The sequence below is a fragment of the Penicillium psychrofluorescens genome (assembly GCF_964197705.1).
Source record: "Penicillium psychrofluorescens genome assembly, chromosome: 1".
Taxonomy (NCBI): domain Eukaryota; kingdom Fungi; phylum Ascomycota; class Eurotiomycetes; order Eurotiales; family Aspergillaceae; genus Penicillium; species Penicillium psychrofluorescens.
In genome coordinates this window covers 3,890,029-3,908,924 of record NC_133439.1, presented here as the reverse complement: position 1 = coordinate 3,908,924, position 18,896 = coordinate 3,890,029, and the positions used below count along the sequence as shown (strand labels likewise).

General features: G+C 48.0%; 7 protein-coding genes across 7 annotated transcripts; 3 read left to right on the top strand and 4 right to left on the bottom strand.

Annotated features, from left to right (window-relative positions):
- Positions 1–31: 31 nt before the first annotated feature.
- On the top strand, positions 32–1,039 carry PFLUO_LOCUS1448 (Palmitoyltransferase; the record flags this gene model as incomplete). Its single annotated transcript, XM_073778488.1, has 3 exons — positions 32–100; positions 152–451; positions 701–1,039. The coding sequence occupies 3 exons, from the start codon at positions 32–34 to the stop codon at positions 1,037–1,039; spliced, it is 708 nt and encodes a 235-aa protein (XP_073635538.1).
- Positions 1,040–1,058: 19 nt separating this feature from the next.
- PFLUO_LOCUS1447 (uncharacterized protein) lies at positions 1,059–1,722 on the bottom strand (the record flags this gene model as incomplete). Its single annotated transcript, XM_073778487.1, has 2 exons — positions 1,059–1,560; positions 1,610–1,722. The coding sequence occupies 2 exons, from the start codon at positions 1,720–1,722 to the stop codon at positions 1,059–1,061; spliced, it is 615 nt and encodes a 204-aa protein (XP_073635537.1).
- Positions 1,723–2,388: 666 nt separating this feature from the next.
- Positions 2,389–2,777, top strand: PFLUO_LOCUS1446 (uncharacterized protein; the record flags this gene model as incomplete). The annotated part of the gene is made up of 2 exons (XM_073778486.1): positions 2,389–2,507; positions 2,633–2,777. 2 exons carry the CDS (start codon positions 2,389–2,391, stop codon positions 2,775–2,777), a joined length of 264 nt encoding a protein of 87 aa, XP_073635536.1.
- A 717-nt stretch (positions 2,778–3,494) lies between these two features.
- Positions 3,495–4,368, top strand: PFLUO_LOCUS1445 (uncharacterized protein; the record flags this gene model as incomplete). The annotated part of the gene is made up of 3 exons (XM_073778485.1): positions 3,495–3,840; positions 3,939–4,192; positions 4,276–4,368. 3 exons carry the CDS (start codon positions 3,495–3,497, stop codon positions 4,366–4,368), a joined length of 693 nt encoding a protein of 230 aa, XP_073635535.1.
- Positions 4,369–6,873: 2,505 nt separating this feature from the next.
- PFLUO_LOCUS1444 (uncharacterized protein) lies at positions 6,874–9,825 on the bottom strand (the record flags this gene model as incomplete). The annotated part of the gene is made up of 8 exons (XM_073778484.1): positions 6,874–6,903; positions 6,993–7,100; positions 7,158–7,263; positions 7,821–7,914; positions 7,978–8,588; positions 8,650–8,886; positions 8,955–9,591; positions 9,666–9,825. The coding sequence occupies 8 exons, from the start codon at positions 9,823–9,825 to the stop codon at positions 6,874–6,876; spliced, it is 1,983 nt and encodes a 660-aa protein (XP_073635534.1).
- Positions 9,826–10,623: 798 nt separating this feature from the next.
- PFLUO_LOCUS1443 (uncharacterized protein) lies at positions 10,624–13,014 on the bottom strand (the record flags this gene model as incomplete). The annotated part of the gene is made up of 8 exons (XM_073778483.1): positions 10,624–10,803; positions 10,916–10,981; positions 11,241–11,827; positions 11,883–11,972; positions 12,031–12,226; positions 12,281–12,373; positions 12,441–12,868; positions 12,924–13,014. The coding sequence occupies 8 exons, from the start codon at positions 13,012–13,014 to the stop codon at positions 10,624–10,626; spliced, it is 1,731 nt and encodes a 576-aa protein (XP_073635533.1).
- Positions 13,015–17,589: 4,575 nt separating this feature from the next.
- On the bottom strand, positions 17,590–18,500 carry PFLUO_LOCUS1442 (uncharacterized protein; the record flags this gene model as incomplete). Its single annotated transcript, XM_073778482.1, has 3 exons — positions 17,590–17,601; positions 17,662–17,936; positions 18,077–18,500. 3 exons carry the CDS (start codon positions 18,498–18,500, stop codon positions 17,590–17,592), a joined length of 711 nt encoding a protein of 236 aa, XP_073635532.1.
- Positions 18,501–18,896: the final 396 nt, after the last annotated feature.

Genomic DNA, 18,896 nt, shown 5'->3' with positions numbered 1-18,896 from the left:
CACTCGCTTTCTATTTTACGCGGTGGTCGGTATGTCCTATCTCGAGACTTGCCTTTTTGATCGGATATCGATTATCTGGGGCAACAGAGCTCTACCAAGTGTAAGGCAATCAACTGCATATTGAGAATTGATTACTGACTGTCCAACCTAGTACCTTGGCCCGTCAATTGTGCAACTTGGCCATCTCGCTATTCTGTTCATAGTCAACAGTATGACGGTATTTGCGTTGTTCATTCTGCTAGTCCGAACCGTGTGGTCCCTCGGATCCAATACTACCACCATTGAATCCTGGGAAATTGAACGACATGCCACCTTGGTCCGCCGGGCTCGTGTCCTAGGTGGATATCTCGATGGTCCTGGGGGCGTTCGTATTCACATCAAACAGCAAGAGTTTCCTTATGATATTGGTATCTGGGCCAACATCAAACAAGGCATGGGAGGAAGTTCTAACGTCAGTTCAAATTTTTAACGCGAGTGATTCGTTTGGCTTACCCATGCATTAGTTTATCAGCTGGTTCTGGCCACTCGCTTTCACACTTAACCGTTCTTCCGGGTGGGATTTCGAGGTGAATGGTTTCGAGAGTAGGTTCTGTCCTCTGAATAAACATGTCATCCGCTAACCGGCACCCACGAAGACCCCGGTGTCTCATGGCCACCACCAGATCCGGATCGAATTCCTTTGCCATCGAGAGCTAATCAGGAACCTCAAGTGCCGCAGACATACGCCTCTGCCAGGGAAGAAGTCGAGGCTTTCAAGCGTCGTCAATCGGAAGATCTGAAGCGCCAGAGACCATTCGAGGGAGTCGAACGTCGAAAGAGATTTCATGATCGTTACAAAGAACTCAAAGACGATGAAGACCATGAGCTTTCCCCGGAACATGCGTCTCCCAATGCCTCTGATGAAGGCGAGGAATCCTGGCGCAACTCCGAGGGAGAGCGATTGCGCGATTTTGGGGTCGACGAAGACGTCGAATTCTACGACGAGGAAGATGTTCCGCTGGCTGTCCTTATTGAACAGCGAAGGCAAAGAAAACAGTGATGTATTTCAGAATCGACTCTCAGACTTTTCTGGCAATGCCTCTCAGGCGCACGTAACCCAGCCACTGACTCCCATCCTCGACCCGAGTCACTGCTGTCTGAAGCACATCACAGACCTGACGAACGACGATTTCCTGCCTCTCGACTGGGAGGATCCACAGGAACTGCGCACCCATCAGTCTTACCCAACCCTCCAGGCCACCATTGGCGGAGGTAGTCAGCTTAGTAGGGCGGTACTCGATTTCCACCTTCTCCACCTGAAATCCTATGTCTTCCAATGCATTCTTCATCCAGATATCGGACGGGAAGGACCAAGGGCTTGTCTCTCTGGCCTTTTCGACGGAGATACCTTGCTGCACGAGGGCATGAATGAGTGCGGTCTGAACCTCGGCCACATTACCGTGTCCTCCCATCTCAAAGACGTACGTTCCACCGGACTTCAGACAGCCGTGGACTGCACGGATGGTGGGCAACCGAGTTGTTTCATCGCGGAGAATCCAGTGGAGAGCCGCGTTGGAGATCCTAGTTCTATATTAGATAAAAAGAAAATGCATCATCAGTCTATGCTCACACTTTGTCATAGCTTCCATCCACAATAGATGGGTCTTTCTCCAGGAATCGGCAGTCGACCACTTGGAACTTTGCTTTGGGGCTCTCGTAGTTCTTCTTGACGAAGTCGATCATGGCGGCCGAAGAGAGATGATTCATATACTATGTTGCAAATTCCTCAACTTCCAGAATTGCGGATATATTAATATTACGAACAGGAGCCTCGTTATCCGATCTGGTCGTGGTGAGGGCAGCCACCAATTAGAAGCCACAAAAATCACAGGCCCCCGAGTGTTCATGGTTAGAAAAGACAAAGCGGGGGGGGGGGGTTGTATAACGTCACATTTTAAATGAGGTCTTCTTCGTTTGCCAACGATTGCTTTAAAATCATCTTCCTTGTCACCATCAGATAGAGAAAGAAGTATTTAAAGACTACCTTAGGGACTAAAGTACTGTGTAGTTCACGTGACTTCTCCCCGCACTTATTAGTTTGGTGCCTCTAGTCTGACCCCTCAAACCCCACCCTTTCCATCTGCACCCATTTGCTGCTGAGTATGGAGTACACCGGCCATTGCAACTGCGAGAGTGTTCGCATTACTCTCCCTGAGCAGCCGCCCAGCTCGGTCATCTGTCACTGGTGAAGCATCTAGATCCCCTTGTGCAGGCATCGACATGCTGACAGGCTATCTAGTACATGCTGCAAGAGAGCCGGTGGTCGTCAGTGATAACTTCCTTGGAGAAAGGACATGAATGGAACGTATCTGGCTGACGGTGCATAAAATAGCCTTTTCGATGAATTATATGGTTGGCGAAGACGAAATGACTATTGAAGATCCCGCGAACGCGCTGAAGATCTACGATGACAAAAACACTTCCAGTGGGAACGTTATCAAGGTAGCCTACGCACTGGTGTTTCTCATGTCCGTCCTTCAAACACGAGTGGCGCTAACCAGTCTCTCCATGAAAAGCGATATTTCTGTTCCAACTGCGGGAGGTAAAGTAGCCCTTGCTTGATGGCCATCTACTTATTGACAGACCACGGCAGTCCCGTCTTTACCAAGACCCCCCGAGCCCCGGGGAAGGCCTTTCTGAAAGCGTCGCTATTCGATAAAATCTCCCCCTGTGGTGGTGAATTTTTTAATGAGAAGCGAATGGAATGGTTGAACGTTGAGCAAGTCCAAAAGGCTTGATGGATGGGCGCTGAGCGGTCCTTGGCGCGTGGAATGGAACCTATCAGCCCCCTTGGTTGACCGCAATGGCGTGCTTTAGAGCCGACAAGGTTAATTTAAGCTTAATTGCATATGCATCTGGGCAGTTTTGGCCAACCGTTTCGGATTTCCAGGGAGAAGGAGACGGGATGTTGTGTAACAGTAATTATTAGTGAGCTTGAGACTGGCGCAGTTCGAGACATTGACAACCGCTGCGGTCAAAAAGATTATTCTGCCCCTATTTCCAGGGACTCGTGGGCGAGAATGTCTGCCGTGTGAAGCCATTTGCAATTGGGTGCGCATTCCAACATCGTCAGCCAAAATGGTGCAATCGGGGCCGAGGGGGCTGTGATTGGCCAGACTGGAATGTTGGACATAGCTCCCCTCATTGCAGGGCAGAAACATAATAAAGGTGCTTGGAACGGAGCATTTGCTCTACTGCCTTCATCTAAACCTCAAAATGTTTTTTCTTCCTCCTCGCAAGCCCATCCACAGCCCTCTCCCTTGTACAGCCCCGGACTGAGAGCGGGCCTTGCGGGGCATTTCGGCTCCAGCCGACCCGGGCAACTGCGAACAAGGACCGACTGGTTAACATTTCCCTGCTTGGACCTCTCCGCCTCCTCACAAAAACCTGCGGGCAAACCGAAAAAAAAAAACCCTGCGAGCAATGCCAACCCAACCGGACTACCGGCCACGACCATGACAGAGCCTTCAGGTCAGTCATCGGAGCCGGAGCGGCCCTCCACCGCAGTTGTCCGAGACTCCCGCCCGCGTTCTTCCCACGACAGCAGTAGCCACGACGACCAGCGAGAGGCCCTCGAACTGCAGGAGATCCAGACCCGCGAGGACAACGAGCTAGACTATTCCTCGCCATCTGCTTCATCGGGCGACGAGTACCGACAAGCACCCGCTCGCCACATCGTATCGCATGCCAGTGTTCGACAGGCCCGTGAAGCGCGGAAGGGGCTTTGGGGAAAAACCACCCGCTTCTGGACACGACATGTTACAATAACGGTGTCGCATAAAAGTAATCGAGATCATTTTGGTAAGTTCATGGTCATTTCAGATCTTTCGGTGATCGCTCGCATTCTGGACTTCTTCAAACGTTAAATTTTATTACCGATACTGATGATCCATATGCAGCTCTGGAGCGAACATTCCTGGCCTACGTTCGTACCTCGACGGTTATTGCCATGCAAGGCGTGCTTATCGCGCAGCTTTTCCGCCTGCAGCAGAGCAATTCACAACAAGCCAGTTTGCGATTTCAACAAGTCGGTATTCCATTATCTGTCGCCTGCCACGGTGTGGCTCTTCTGGTGGCCGTGATTGGTGCCTATCGGTTTTGGAAGCAACAGGGCGCTATTGCATCAGGCAAGATCCATGCCGGCGGATGGGAGGTAAACATGGTGGGGATATTATTATTTTGCGTAAGCAGTTTTGCCCATCTCAGGGCCATTTGCACAAAACTCACTACTCTCAGGTTATTACGACGACCTTGGTTCTTTCGATTGCGATTGTTGTCGAACTCGAGGCCGGTCCCTCTTCCTTAGTCGGCCGCCTAATGCGTTGGTGAATCATTGCTCACTTTTACTCAGTTTTCATGCATTTGGGATGGTATCAGGACTGTTGGAGTATTGAGCATAATATACCCTTCGGGCTCGATTTAACGTTTCTGGATCATGGCCCTAGAGGCAAGCAAGGATACAGCTGTTGTTTTCCGTTCGCAAAGCAAAAGATGATGCGAGCTTTAAAAATTCTCAATGAATGTTCGGACAAGCGAAATGACAAAACGTACCGATCTTCAACCCATTCTCCGTATTCCACAGTTCCGCGAGGCACAATAATGTCCAGCGGCTATGTTTTCTCCCGGTGTCTCTGCATGTATAAACCCCCCTACACTGCTTCCGAGTCCCCTGTTGCTCTTTGTCCCTATTCTTGCATCACTAGCATGGGCTCAGACAAATGGGGGTCGGATAAGGACTGTCTTGACTCAGCTCACATAGCCTACGGAGACCAGGGCAGTGTCATCCATAATACCGGCGCCCGAGATGTGGCGCCAGCGTCTGTTCATGGAAGAGTGCCAGCTTCAGCAGAAGGGGATTCGTGAGACGGGTACGACAGACAGCAGGCCACTGCTGCACCAAGACTGAAAGTCAACAGTTTCGCAACCAATAATAATCGAGGAACGTCACGTTTTAAGAGGTCTCTGCGCCCGTGGGGTCCGCCCATGATGGGGCGAAAAGCAAGATGCACACTCCCCGTTCGCGTTGCCAATTCAAACCGCAGGCCCTTCTTGTTCGACAAGAATGATCTCTCCTAGCGCAACAAATCTTGATTCAAAATGTCGACTATGAATGAAGTCCTTAACACACGCCACCGCTTATCTGAATACAACGTCTACCACGAAGGTGACCGAAACATCTGCATTACACCATTTCTCCAACTAGAAAAGGAGCCAGGCTACAACAAAAAGCAACACCGGCATCAGGCCGAAGAATACGCACATCTCAATTATGGATCTGACGAGCTGAACAGCTACTTTGTCCACACCCCGGTGATTTCCTTTCGGGATCCACCGCGCACTCTCCGTCGGGGGAACAAGAAACAGGCAAAGCCCATTTGTATGCTCAATTGCTCGAGCTTCTGGACTAAATGGACGCTTCAATTTGGTGATAACCTTGAGCATGTACTTGATCCTAGAGGTGTTGTGAAATGGGAGCATCGCAGTAATGCCAATAATAGCACCGCTCGCGACGATCGAGCTTTGAAGGGACACAGACTGCGCTCATGGAGATTGTGGGGTGAGTCGGGAAGAGAATATCATCATTCTATGAATTCAAGACGGAAGGGAATTGAAAGGGCCGCTAGAGAAGAGCAAGAGAAAGGCGCGTCTAAGAAGGACACTATGTATGGCACAGCATCAGCAACGTTCACTGAACCAGAATTTCAACCCGCTATAGCCGAAGAATCTGTGCGACTTACCTGGGAGGCACCAATATCAACAAACACTCGACGCTACCGTTTCGAATACGCTAGAATCAGCTTCTTCTGGGAAGGAACGAAAGATCTCAACGGGAATGACAAGTGGTCTAAAAGACTCATGCCATTCAGTCACCTGAAACTTGTTGCCAAATTGCCGGGACAAGATAGTGTCATATTCGTCGGCCAATACACATCAAGCTTGGGATCGAAGAAATTCGGCCAGCTTCGACTGTTTGACTCTGTGATTTCGAGCCTTCTTGATGAATCTGGAAGAATGCGTCAGGTTACTCCTGGTGGAAATCGCCGAGATATTCCGGGACTGGATATACGAGAGACTAGGCTATATGAAATGATTATGGGAACGGCTATGTGCATGGTCATTGGGGAATGGGAGAAACGCATGGTGGCCTTTTGCATTTTGATGCTCATAGTCGGGGCCGGTGATACGGCCAATTGATTCTCTGGTGGCTGTGGTGCCTGAAATGGAGAGCTCTGGGTTGCTTGGCAATAATTTCCTCATTCCTTGCGACAGTTCGAATAACATGCTTTTACCAGAGATAAGGGATCTCGACTGTGCACATCTTTCTGATCCAGTCCCGACTGGTGACACTGCCTCTGCTCCTGAGGGCGGCATCTCGATTGACCACTATTCACCTCGACTCACTCTATTACCCCTTGCCGTTCTGGTGCGCTGCCCCTGTCAACTAGGCCAATAAGGATATTATCATCTTCAGTGGACCGGCCAGAACTCCGTCCACTAATAACTGAAGAACGTGGATTTCTGGAAGGTTCCGTCCATTACGTAGATACTTAAACGCCGCAGTACGGGGTGGTAACTGAAAGGTCAAAATAGATACATCCGGGTCGTACAGTGAGTGTTATTGTTCATGGCCGTTAGGGTGAAAATGCGAATGGGTGCGCCGTTTCCTTGCCTTCTCCAACTCTTCCTCAACCGCAATCCATCTCCTGGCCACCTCCGCTCTCTCCTCAGCAGAGGATGCTCTCATTTCTTCGTGCCCTTGGGCAATCCTGGACTTGATAATTTGACATTGTTGGGATCTGCCGATGGATTCGAGGAGTCGCCTGCGCAGCCCGGTCAAAGGATAGCCTGCAAGCCCCCAGAGTCCTGATCAAAAGGTGCTTAGCATATCTCTGACTGAGACAAAATATGACATCGCACATACCGGCTGGTATCTTGAGCATCACTCCACCTACGCCTTTTCCAACGCCCTTGAATAGACCCTTGGTGCCACTGTGTTTGTATTCGGACCGAGGATGAGTGACTAGCCCGGTTACACCATAGTAGAATCCATCCTTAAGTTCCTGCATCAGAGTCAGCAAAGTACTGAATTCAATGGAAGTGGCAACACTGGAACATACACTTCCTGCGGCTTTAAATCCGCTTTGAACGCCGGTAATGGCTGGGACGTGCTTAACCGTCCGATCATGATATAGCTTGGGAGCATTGTGAAACCCCTTCGCAAAACTGAGTGACAAATCTGTTGGAAGCCAAATGACAAGATTCAAGAATTTCTTCGACATAAGGCCTCCATGAATCCTTACCTCAGTCAACACGTTGTGTCGTTTGCTTTTTTCCATTTCACTACTCATCGTTTTTTGTTTTTCAAGCTGTAGGCTCTCTTTTCGGTCCAGGGTTGGATCAAACAAGTCACCATCTTGTTCGTCTTCATCAATTGTATTTCCTTCATCAATTTCCCGTCTGTCTTCGATTTCTCCTTCATTCTGCTCTTCCTCGCTTTCCGATTCTTCCCTGGGAGTCAATCTTGCAAGACGACAGTTAGAACGAGAGTCAAAGTGATCATGCGGGTTTCCCAATGCGCGACCAGTGGACACGAGATCTGTAACGATTTCCGTTGGCACATCCGCCAACCCAATCAAGAAGTTGGCGATGGCGCCAAAAAGCACTTGAGCTCCTGCACTTATCGGTCCAGCCGGGTCACGATATGTATCATATTCCATTGGACGGTGTCTAGATGATTCATTAGTGAATGCTCTGTAACAATTTGGTTGCGTCAAACTTACAAAACAGCTTCTTCGGGTTTGATCCTCCCCATCTCCACCAGAACTGCGCCGGCGAAGGCACTTAGTCTGATGCCCGTGCGCTTCAAATGCCAAACTGCGGGACGAGATGGGCATATGGCGCACCTCAAAGACTGTAGATCAAGGTGTTTATGAAAACTGCGTGCCGCGTCGCGAACTCCAGATTCATTTCGCATGTTGTCCCCAATTGTCTGTGCTTTCTTCTGTGTTGAAGGTTTTAGAGCCATCTCAATCGCCTCACTCAACTTATCCGCTGTCAGTTGTTTATGAGGAATCGGCATTGGACCAGCACCGGCTTTCGCCACAATACTCCCCCAGAACTGCTGGTCTCCAAAGAAGGGGATTATGATGGTCGGTTTGCCAAGAGCGAGACCTGCGGCTGTCGTGCCTGCTCCACCATGGTGTATCACGACACTCACCTGTCGAAAGAGCCAATCATGGGGACAGCTGCCGATAATGAGGATATTGTCGGGCACGTCCACATCGTCTACTCCAAGGTTTCCCCAGCCTTTCGAGACTAGAGCTCGCTGTCCGGTTTTTTGGATCGCCTCAAACACGGTCTTGGTCAATTTGATTTGGTCATCCACCACGATAGATCCAAACCCAACATAAATTGGTTCTGATCCTGCTCTGAGAAAAGCCTCAATCTCTTCGGGGGGTGTATAGTTCGACTCAGTTGGAAGAAAGCTGAAGCCACAGATATCAATCTTCTCTGCCCAATCTCGAGGCTTTGCGAGCAATGCTGGGGACCTGTGATAATCGGGCCGTTAATCATCATCTCCAACACATGAAACGTCCGAAATATTCTTACCACAGATATGCACACGGAATTTGTAGTCGATTGATCAAACTTGGAGCCGTTATCGTGTCTAGAGGGTCCAAGGAGAGGCAGGTTTTGCGGAACTTGTTGACCAAGTCGCCCAAGCCTTCCCATACCATCATGTCTACGACAGCATAGGAAACAAAATTTGCAACCGTTGGTCTGCAGTTTTGGTGATGGACGATAGCTAGAGGGTGTGGAAAAGCCTGGGTGGGTGACCAGGGCATTCTGTGGCCATTCGATCAGCCCGCTGCTCTGGAGGAGATTTCCGTATTTTATCAAAGGACAACACTCACGTAAACATGATATGGAGAGGAATCCCAAGTCGTTGTGCGCAATGAATATGCGCTAGGCTGGGAGGATTGGCGATGATCGCGTCCGCAACGAAAGATCGCCGTCGATAATCCACTGAGTCGCTCCAAGGATCCTCTTTGATCTGATGGAGATGTGTACCATCGCCTGTCTCGAAGCATGACTTCCAGCATCCATGGATAATCTGGTTCATCTCTCGTCGACGCTTTTGAATGGCACCGCTGCGAAGGGTCTTGAAATCGGGTATAAGCCCAGGATTCTTTACCATGAACGCCATCAATTCAGCCGGATCCCCTCCGATGTCAAAAAACTCCAAGCCGTTTTCGTTAACAAAATCCCGGAACGCAAAATGTGTTGCAAGTCGGACCCGATGACCGTGAGCTTTTAGCTCCTTCCCGAGAGCGACGAATGGTTGGACATCCCCACGAGAGCCAATAATCTGGATGACGATGTTGAGCTGCAGTGGGAAATACTTCCCCGCGTCCTCTGGAAGTGGCTCGGTGTCTTCCACATCCTGGGTTTGTTCCAAATCAGAAGGCAAGGGAGTTTGTCGAAGCTGGTTCAATAATCCCGCGATGCTTGGCTTGTGTTCGTTGATGTGAATGTCCAGCCGCCCGTCCCCTGCAATATGTAAAAAGGGCTGGTCAGCACATATTTTGCACGCATACGCGAAGGCGAACAAGCATGCCACTAACCTCGCACCTTGACCCCAGTGTCCAGCCCATCTTGGTTAAATTGTAATCGGCCACTATCCCGCGAGTACGGCTGATTAATATCCTCGGGCCAGTCTTCTGATTGACTACCTTCATCTTGCTGGATTCCTGCCCCTGCAGCAGCCGGTGCTACCGAGGACATGTCTCGTAAAAGTCGTGGCCAGATGCGGCGGTGTTATAGACGGGGATAATGAGAAGAGTCAATTATGTGAGAGCAAAATCATCTGCACACGCGATATCATTGGGGGCTTTTTAAGTATTCGCGCATAGTCTTTGTATGCGCGATCTTTTTTTTTTTCATCTAATTTTTTTTTTGTGAGATCAGACTTGCGATCCCTTTATAATGTGTAGTCAATGATGTCAGATGTCCAGTTGTGAGTACCAAACTTCCGGCTTCCCGGGGGCTTCCACAGTCAGAAGATGCCGAGAATGAACAGACTCGATTCAAAATTAAACTAACACTATGCACATATAACGGACAAAAAGATAATCGATTCGTACTACAATCTAATCAAGGACATTGATTTCATATACAAAACCATCTATTTTCATTATCCTCGCTACCAGCCCAAAGTCGCCTGCGACAATTTCACTCTAGAATGGATAGAACGGGTCGTAGTAATAATAATCACTCGGTGTGGGTGTCGGTGTCTCTGATTCAGGTGTGAATGACAAAGGCGTGCTTGAATCACTCGGGGTGTATGGAACACCAGAACCCACCGGGGTAAATGGAATACTAGCAGTACCCCCCGGTATCACTGGCGATGATGAACCCTTAGGCTTTGTTGTGAAAGATTTGGAAGTTCTGGAAGTTCCGGTTTTGAGCGGAGTACTACTGCTTTGAGTTGAAGAAGAGGCGGAACCGGTTGCAGAAAGCATTGCATGGAGCGCAGACTGCTGCTCTTTGAGCCAATTACTGTTATGCATCCAATTCCAGTTGTCATAGACTGGATTTTCCGATGCAGCTGAGACAGAGCTTCTGGGAGTGCTCGTGCTGCGAGGAGTGCTCGTGCTGCCAGGTGTGCTCGTGCTGCTGGGGGTGCGCGTACTGCTGGGGGTGCGCGTACTGCTGGGAGTGCTCGTGCTGCTGGGAGTGCTCGAGCTGCTGGGAGTGCTCGTACTGCTAGCACTAGTGCTTGGCGGGGTGGTCGTAGTACTGTCACTGCTACTAGAGCTGCCATCGCTGCCAGTAGATGATTCTGAATCTGATGTATGAGATGGATTGTCATCACCTCCATCATCTGGTCCTGGCGAAGGTCCACCTGCAGGCGGACCACCTCCACCATCTGAGGGGAGGTCTGGAGTCCAACTGCAGCAAATCCCCCAGGATGCGCCACTGCCACTCTCATCCGAACAAAAGGCAGGGATAATGCACTTGCTACTCGGATCGCAAAGGGATCCTGTGCAAATCCACACTGGAGTAGGTTTCCCACCTTCAGAGCTAGTGCGAGTCGAGACGTAGGTAATCTGTGTGCTTGAATCCCCGCTAGTGATAGGGATCACCTAACCCGATTAATATTAGAGATGTACACAAGAAAAGAGGTTGTATAAACTTACCGTTGAAGGAATCGCACCAGGTGATGAAGTGCTAGCCGCGGAGGTGATGCCTGGGGTTGACGAGGATCCCGTTGGGCCTCCCGCCCCTGTGCTTGCGCCTGGCGATGAATTGGACGCACTGCTGGGCGTCTGGGACAGATTGCTAGAACTCGCGCCTGGTGATGAATTGGACGCACTGCTAGGCGTCTGGGACGGATTGCCAGAGTTTCCACCGCCAGGTGTTTTGGAAGGGCCACCAGGTTGCCCATTCCCGGATGTCTGTGAAGTGCTACCCGTTTTCTTTGAAGTTGAATCGGTATTAGACGAAGTGGTAGGTAGGAGTGGGGTTGATGGCCCAGAGGTGCCACTGACACTCCTAGTCCCGTTGTGATGGGACGTAGTACTCGAAGGGGAACTAGGAGAAATTGGGTCGGGCTTCTTGTGATTAGGCTTCACAACGTTGGCTTCGCTCCCACTTAGCTCGTTGCGAGCCTCTAATCCACTATTCTGCTGGTTGGGCGATTGATATTCGCTGAGCTCGACAACATTGCCATCCTTCGTTGCTGTTTTCCCAGACAGGCCACCTGGGGGGTGCATCAATCTCGCAACTATTCTCAGGGTTAGTTGATGCTGAATAAATATAATAATAAGCGAAAGACTAACCAAGCCCAAAGTATGCAAAACTCTCTGCATTCTTATATGCGTCTGCGTTGGATGATAGAGATTGCCCCAGGGCTACACAGTTCTTCCAGCCTAAGGAATATTAGAGTCATTTTGAAAAATGGCAATAATGAAGGCAATATTGGCATACCGTAGCTTTTAAATAACCCTCCGCTATCATCTGTGGCAGTATCCTGGTCTCCTCCGCGATCCTTGACAGCATGAGTCATCTCATGGAGCATGGTGTGATCGAACAAGGCGAGGCCATCGATCGGGGTCGATAGCGCCTTTTTAGAAAAATAGCCGCTCACGGGCTTAATAATCCTCTCGACTATATTCAAAGATGTCTAGAAATGAATTGTCAGTAAGTGTGTGTTTTGGGGCCATAGATCAGATCTAACCAAAAACTTTTTCTCGCCGTTGACGAAGAAATCCAAATAGCCCTTGCAAATGTCGATTTGCGCAGCGGAAAAAAGATTCAGATCAGTCATTCCCTTTTTGGTTATTAGTATTTGCAAGAAGATGAGCCGAAATATAAGTGCAGATAGGAGAGCCACGTACCATGATACCTGATGTCTTGATATTCTTGCAACCATGCCAAGACGCACCCATTTTAACGATCTGATTATTATCTGTATCGCAGGCGTAACCAAGTTTCCTCTTTCCATTGCAGTCCTTATTTTTGGTGTACCGAGAGTAATCACAGTAGATGATCACGTCAGTAGAAGGTAACCCTGCTTTGCTGGACTTCAGAGGTTCGAAGCCTATCACGCCGGTGAAGACAGTTTGGATGTAGGTCCAATACTCATGATCTGTGTTGACGGTTTTTTGACCATTGTCATCCTTCACAGCCCATGCAAACATATTTTCAAGAAGGTCGAGCTCTGCCTGGGTATTTGTCCCGCCGTTAAGGGAGTTCCACACGTCTAACCCAGCCTGAGCAAGTGCGAAAGCATCGTTCATGCCAGTTGTAACCACATCGGTCGCCCCTGTACATATTCAGTCAGCCAGCTGTATCAATATACTTGAGCGCAAATGCACTACCAAGAGTATCGCATGCTGAGTCAAGAACCCAAGCATTGGAGTAGGAAGCCAACGCCAGCGTTGGCAACAACTTTTGGAAAGGAACCTTCATCTTTGCCGGGTATTGAGTGGGATGGCGTTTCAGAAGAAAATAACTCGTGGAATACCACGGTCTTTATATCTTTGGCCATGGAGCCTTACGGCCCCCAGGCAGGGTTCTATCTTGTCTCAGGGCTGAATAATTACTAGATCTTGGTGGCAATCTTCACCTAGATCATGAGAGGCATCCCGTTATATCTAGAATTTCCATTCAACTTGATTGCAAGTAAAAAGTATCGCGGGCATTTTCGCACACTGAGAACTACTGAGATTCGATCGGATTCTGGGTTCAGGTACAGTGCAGGAAGGGATGCTAGATTGTAATGGCATGGCAACTAGTTATCTGAGACACAATTACCACGTTGTACTGCGCATGTACTGTGCAGATCAATCGTGCTGTTGAGGCACTAGTTGGTGGCTTGATGAGGCAGACTCAAAAAGCTGAAGAACCTTGTTGAGCCTTGTTGAGTTTCAGGCTTATTCTGCCACTAGACCCACAATCATTTCCTATCATAAAAGACCTGCGTATGATGGCCATTTTCTCTCAGCTCGTATTGCTACTTAGTACTTTAGTTACAGTGTAAGAATTATTGCAGCCTTGCGACAAGGTTGGCAGTATTCTTCCAAGCCGAACGTAAATGTGGCCTCTGTTTGTTCATCTCACAAATGAGCGACACAGGGCCGCGGACCCCAAGTAAGGGCCCAAGCGTTTTGGTAGGTGTCGATCTCTCGCAAGATAATTCGTGGGTAATAGTACAGGAGGCGATAGTCGCAAGGGTGCCAAAATGACTAGAGTAGGGGCCACGCTCGTATCTTAAACAAATATAGATGTAACTCGATCGTTTCAGGTACGCGTGTCATCTGTTGGTGGCGATAAGGTTCAGGCAGGGGCTCAGCCACTATGTAAAAGTGAAAATCGGTAACGACGTCAGTGCTATTTTCGACTTGTACGGAGGGTTAACTAGCGGGCACCATGACAAAATTACGTAATCGGGATTTATGCCCAAGAAAAAAGTATTCTTGATTTCTTCTATCCAGAAAAAAAAACATACAGACTCTCTTCATTTATCAGCGTTACCCATAGTGTATGAAAGGGAGCACTTACTCTTTGTATACGTGAGAGAAAAAACCCCCTGCTCCGCTCCCTGGCCCGTCTTTCCCACCCACCCACGAGGTAGGATCGTCTGTAATCTATGTCGTCCTCGCGCGGTACTCCGATTCATTAGTATCCGTCAAAAATCGACAGCACGATTCCCCTAAATGGAAATGCAATACACGAATAATGAATATCCAACCATTTAGGGGGCGAATTAGCCTAGTAAATACTAGTGCAAAATAGGAAATATAGATGCAGGGGCCACCGTCATGTCGCCCCTGAAAATCACTGAAGAATAGGTAATTTGGTTGCATATACTCCGTACCTAGCGCGCCTCTCAACGACAAGACTGTGGCGCTCTAAGAATAAGAGCCAATAATGATGGTAATGTACAGCCTGGAATTATTTTCTCAGTTGAGGAAAACAAATTAATAATATTGAACAAACCTAACGTAGCCCGTAAGCGACCCGATCAGGTAAGCGACCCGATCACCCCAAAACACCATAGTAAATGCGATAAATTACAGCTTAATATCTCAACAACCACAGATTAACTTGAGATTCTATGATATTCTAGTAATGTTTGATCATGCTGAGCCTATTTGTGAGGTTTAAAGAATTTAGGATGCTTTGTGACTCACATATATATATTCGCAGTCTGTTTACCTGCATTTTCTGGTAATGCAATGAAATAAAATTTTATTTTAGATTTAGTATAGCTTATACTGTTTATCATACCTATTGATAGTATCATGCCAATTATCAAATAATATTAATCTGTAGTTGTTGAGATATTGAGCTGTAATTTATCGCATTTAGTATGGTGTTTTGGGGTGATCGGGTCGCTTACATGATCGGGTCGCTTACGGGTTACGTTACTAGTGCTATCCACTATAGTACGGTAGGACTTGTCGTTCTAAAATAAGAATTACAGTAAACCCCCTGATTGACGAGCCTCAGATCAACAAAATTCGCGCTTAAACGAGACCCTTTGTTTCCAAAATTATTCCCCCACTATTACGCCGAATATTCCATCAATTTACGATTTACAAGCGCTTCTTAACCTTCCTCCCACCAAATTCCACGAGACCTGATTTTTGTCCCAAATTGGCTATCTCTAAGCCTAAATTTGCCGTCGCGTAGCTATCAACTTCGACGACGTTATGGAATTAGTCGACTTGCTAGACCCTGATGACGAAAGTACTATCTATGAGACAGCTCTCTCCCAAATGTAGGACCCTCCAAATATAGAAGAGCAGGATGATGATGATGATGATGATGAGGCCGAAGGTGTACCTCGAATGACTGTGTCAATGAGCTATTGCAGGCCTTCTCACAATCAAGTTGCACCAAGAGCAGGCTGAATCAGGAGATATTGAAGCTCTTCAGGCTCTTGATCGTCTAGAGAGACTACTGATTGGGGCAGAGCGACATACGCAACCTTTTTAGTTGAAAATACGCCAATCAGTCTCTAGGAAGCCATTTTATTGGCTGCTGTGACTATGTCTGCTCTATTGAGGACTTGGTCATTATTATTGAGGCTTTGTAGGTACCGTTTTCCATATATTCAGATATCACCCAAGGCACGGGCTCGCAAAAGAGTATCCTTTCTAAAAAGCGACGTGGATAGAGAAACAAACTGACGTAGCCACTCTGGAGCACAACTTAACGGTAGTTAAGGGAAGGTTGGGATTTTGTCACTCAACAAATTTACCATTTTGTGCCACAAAGGTTGCAGCCGATGTTCGGTACACAGACGCCACTTATCGAAGAAACCGATCCCTTCCATGTGGACAACAATGCTAGTAAGGGCCACATTAAATGTAAGCATGCTAAACCCTGATTTGAGACGAACCTCTGTAATCACACTGTGTCTAAGTTCTTGGCATGGCGCGGCCTATGGGATCTTTGATCCCCAACGTGGAAACTGATGTACGCGGAATGCATTGAAGGTTAGCAGATCTTCATACTTAATTTTCTTTTATCCAGCCTTGAGCATTAGGGAAACTGAAGTTACGGAAGCCAAGAACCAACGCGTCTTCACCCAGAAGACACTTGGGTGATCTCTACTCTCCATGATATCGGAATCCTGGATTGCTCCACATTCCGCAGTATCACAATGCGAATACGTCAGTGTGGAATGTATTTCGATCTGAAGATCTGTCTCAGATGATTACGTAGCTTGATAATTTTTGCTTGATGTATTCCTATATAATGTTTACGGACCGACTCCCCGATAACTTTGGACACATTGGGATCTTCCTCGGTGCAGGGGTACAACCCATGCTTGATTTCCCACATTGATAACAAGCTTTTATATGCCTACACAAATTCTCAGAAAGTCCGTTGACTTTTTTTAAGCACTGGTGAATCAGGGTGAGTGTCAACAACCACGAAAACCGGTCCGTTTCAATAACCATTTTCAGCCCGTCTAATGTATAAGTGTCTGCACAGACCCAAGAGTTCAGAATAATACGATGGGGCTCATCAAATCTCGGAGATATGGGGATCGCAAGTCACGAATATGGCAGTTTTTAATGGAAGATATCCGAGATGACATATTGTTGGAGTGTGAACTTCTTCTCTTGTCCTTCGCAACCGGCATCCAGGACGCAGCTGCCTGGCCCGATTACTCTTGCTTTGCCTCAAACCAAACTGGAAACACGCTTTTCCTAGCCATTGGTATTGCAGGTCTCACAAACAATGCATACAGCTTCCCGAATATCGGCGTCAGTCTAGCCATGTTCGTGGCTGGGGGGCTCGTATTGGGCCAGATCGGCAACTATGTTGGCGTGCGGCGGCGGTTGTGGATTCTCATCAGCAACATCATCCAAACCTCTCTTGTTTTCGCTGCTGTTTGCATCCAATATTCGCTCCCCATTCAGCGAGATGGTCCGGCTGCTATGGCAGTGATTGCACTTCTAGCCTTCTCAGCCGGTGGACAGGTGGCTATGAGTCGCTCGTTGAAAATTACAGAAATAACCACGGCAATGGCAACGGCAGCTTTTGTGGACTTAGTGGTCGACCCTGGGTTGATGAAGCTGCGCAATCGGTTACGAAATCGTCGATTCCTTTTTATCATTATGCTATCAGCAGGTTGTTTCGTCGGAGCATTTGCACAACGTGAAGTCAGCTCGACGCTTCCACTTCTCTTGTGCGCTATTGGAAAAGCCGTGGTGACACTCGGGTTTTTGTTTAATCGCCCTATTGACAGAGAAAATCTGAAGGAGAATGCGCTATCCCGGATTTCTTCAGAATCCTCGGAGATTTGTTGACATCGGCAAGTCAGCCGAGGGCTTGCAATTTCACATATTGCATAACGAAGAACGATAGGAATTTTGCTGACGGCTATACTGACTACTCAGTTGCTGATTTTTGGCAGCTGATATCCACCTATACTTGTGAAAAACCCGAATGCCCTGTACATAAAGTCAACCACATCCTGTCCCAGCCATTGGCTCATCATGTCTGTTCTTGTAAACTCCACTTCCCTCAGGAACTTTCCTGCAACCTTTGCTTCGTTAGATCAGGTGTCATATAGCAATGGGTTGTCTCATGACATACCAAAATACAACTTCCACTCTCAGTGTGGCTCATAGCAGACTGAGCGATTGCAGTTCCCACCATCTCGGGGGTGTTTCCTTCAAGACCAGCTTCTTTCCATTTGTCCGCAAAGCCAGCAGTGATACGCGTGGGAGTGAAGAATGGGGCAATTGCTTTGACCGAAACACCGTATTTCCTTGCAGCTTTCTGAGACCCTCGTAGCAATCCGATCATTCCGTGCTTCGAGGAAACATAGGCAGAGACACCCGTTCCTCCAAAGTAACCCGAAGTTGACGCTACCAATATGATAGAAGGCGGCACATCATCAATAGAAGAATTTATTTTCATGTGATGCATAGCAAGTCGCAAAGCTAGACAGAATATTCGTGCGTGGTTAGTGTTATTATCATTTTCCGGTTGATTTGTCTAGACATACTGTTCAGAGTTCCCTTCAAGTTCACATCGATTACCTTGAAAGCTTCCTCGGACTCGCGTAGGTTTCCATCACCGTCCACATCGTCTAAATCCAAAACCTCAGCTGACTCCATAATACCGGCATTAGCTATCACGACATGAAGAGCGCCGAATATCTGAATAGTGCGTTTGAACAAGGTAGTCATTTGCTCCCAATCCAAGATATCCACGGGTACGAACAGAGCCTTTGAGGGATAGGGAAGCGAGTCGATAATCTTGTTGGCCTTCTCTTCGAAGATAGGGATATCCGCGATAACGACATTGGCGCCATGTTCGTTGAACACTTTTGCCGTGGCTGCACCAATTCCGCCTGCGCCCCCAGTGATGATCACTGTGCGGGAGGTAAGCGCGCGGAGGGTGCTCGGATCGAACTTGACTTGATGCATCTAGAACTATTACAGTTGGTGGTCGAAAGAAACAAGTATTAATAAACTGTTCAGGGGATAGAACCAGGGAGCCGATTTTGCTTTAACAAGTTCTCTTTTCTATTATTACACAAGTTCCAAGCTTGCGTTCAGGTAGAGAGCGGGGCAAGAACCCCGCGAGTGGAAGAGTTCGCAAATTGGCCCGAAGAGGGGAAGCCACTGAATGGCCTTGATAACGCCTTCAGGTACTAAAAGGGTTCGCCGAGATAGAAGAGATGTATGTTTTCTGAATGAGATGACTTTAGATATTCAACAACCTTACTTCATGCTAAAATGAATAAAATAGATGTAAAGTATGATTGGAAGCTGAAACAGTTTTGTTCTGAAGACCTATCTGCCAGGATGATCCTAAGCTAT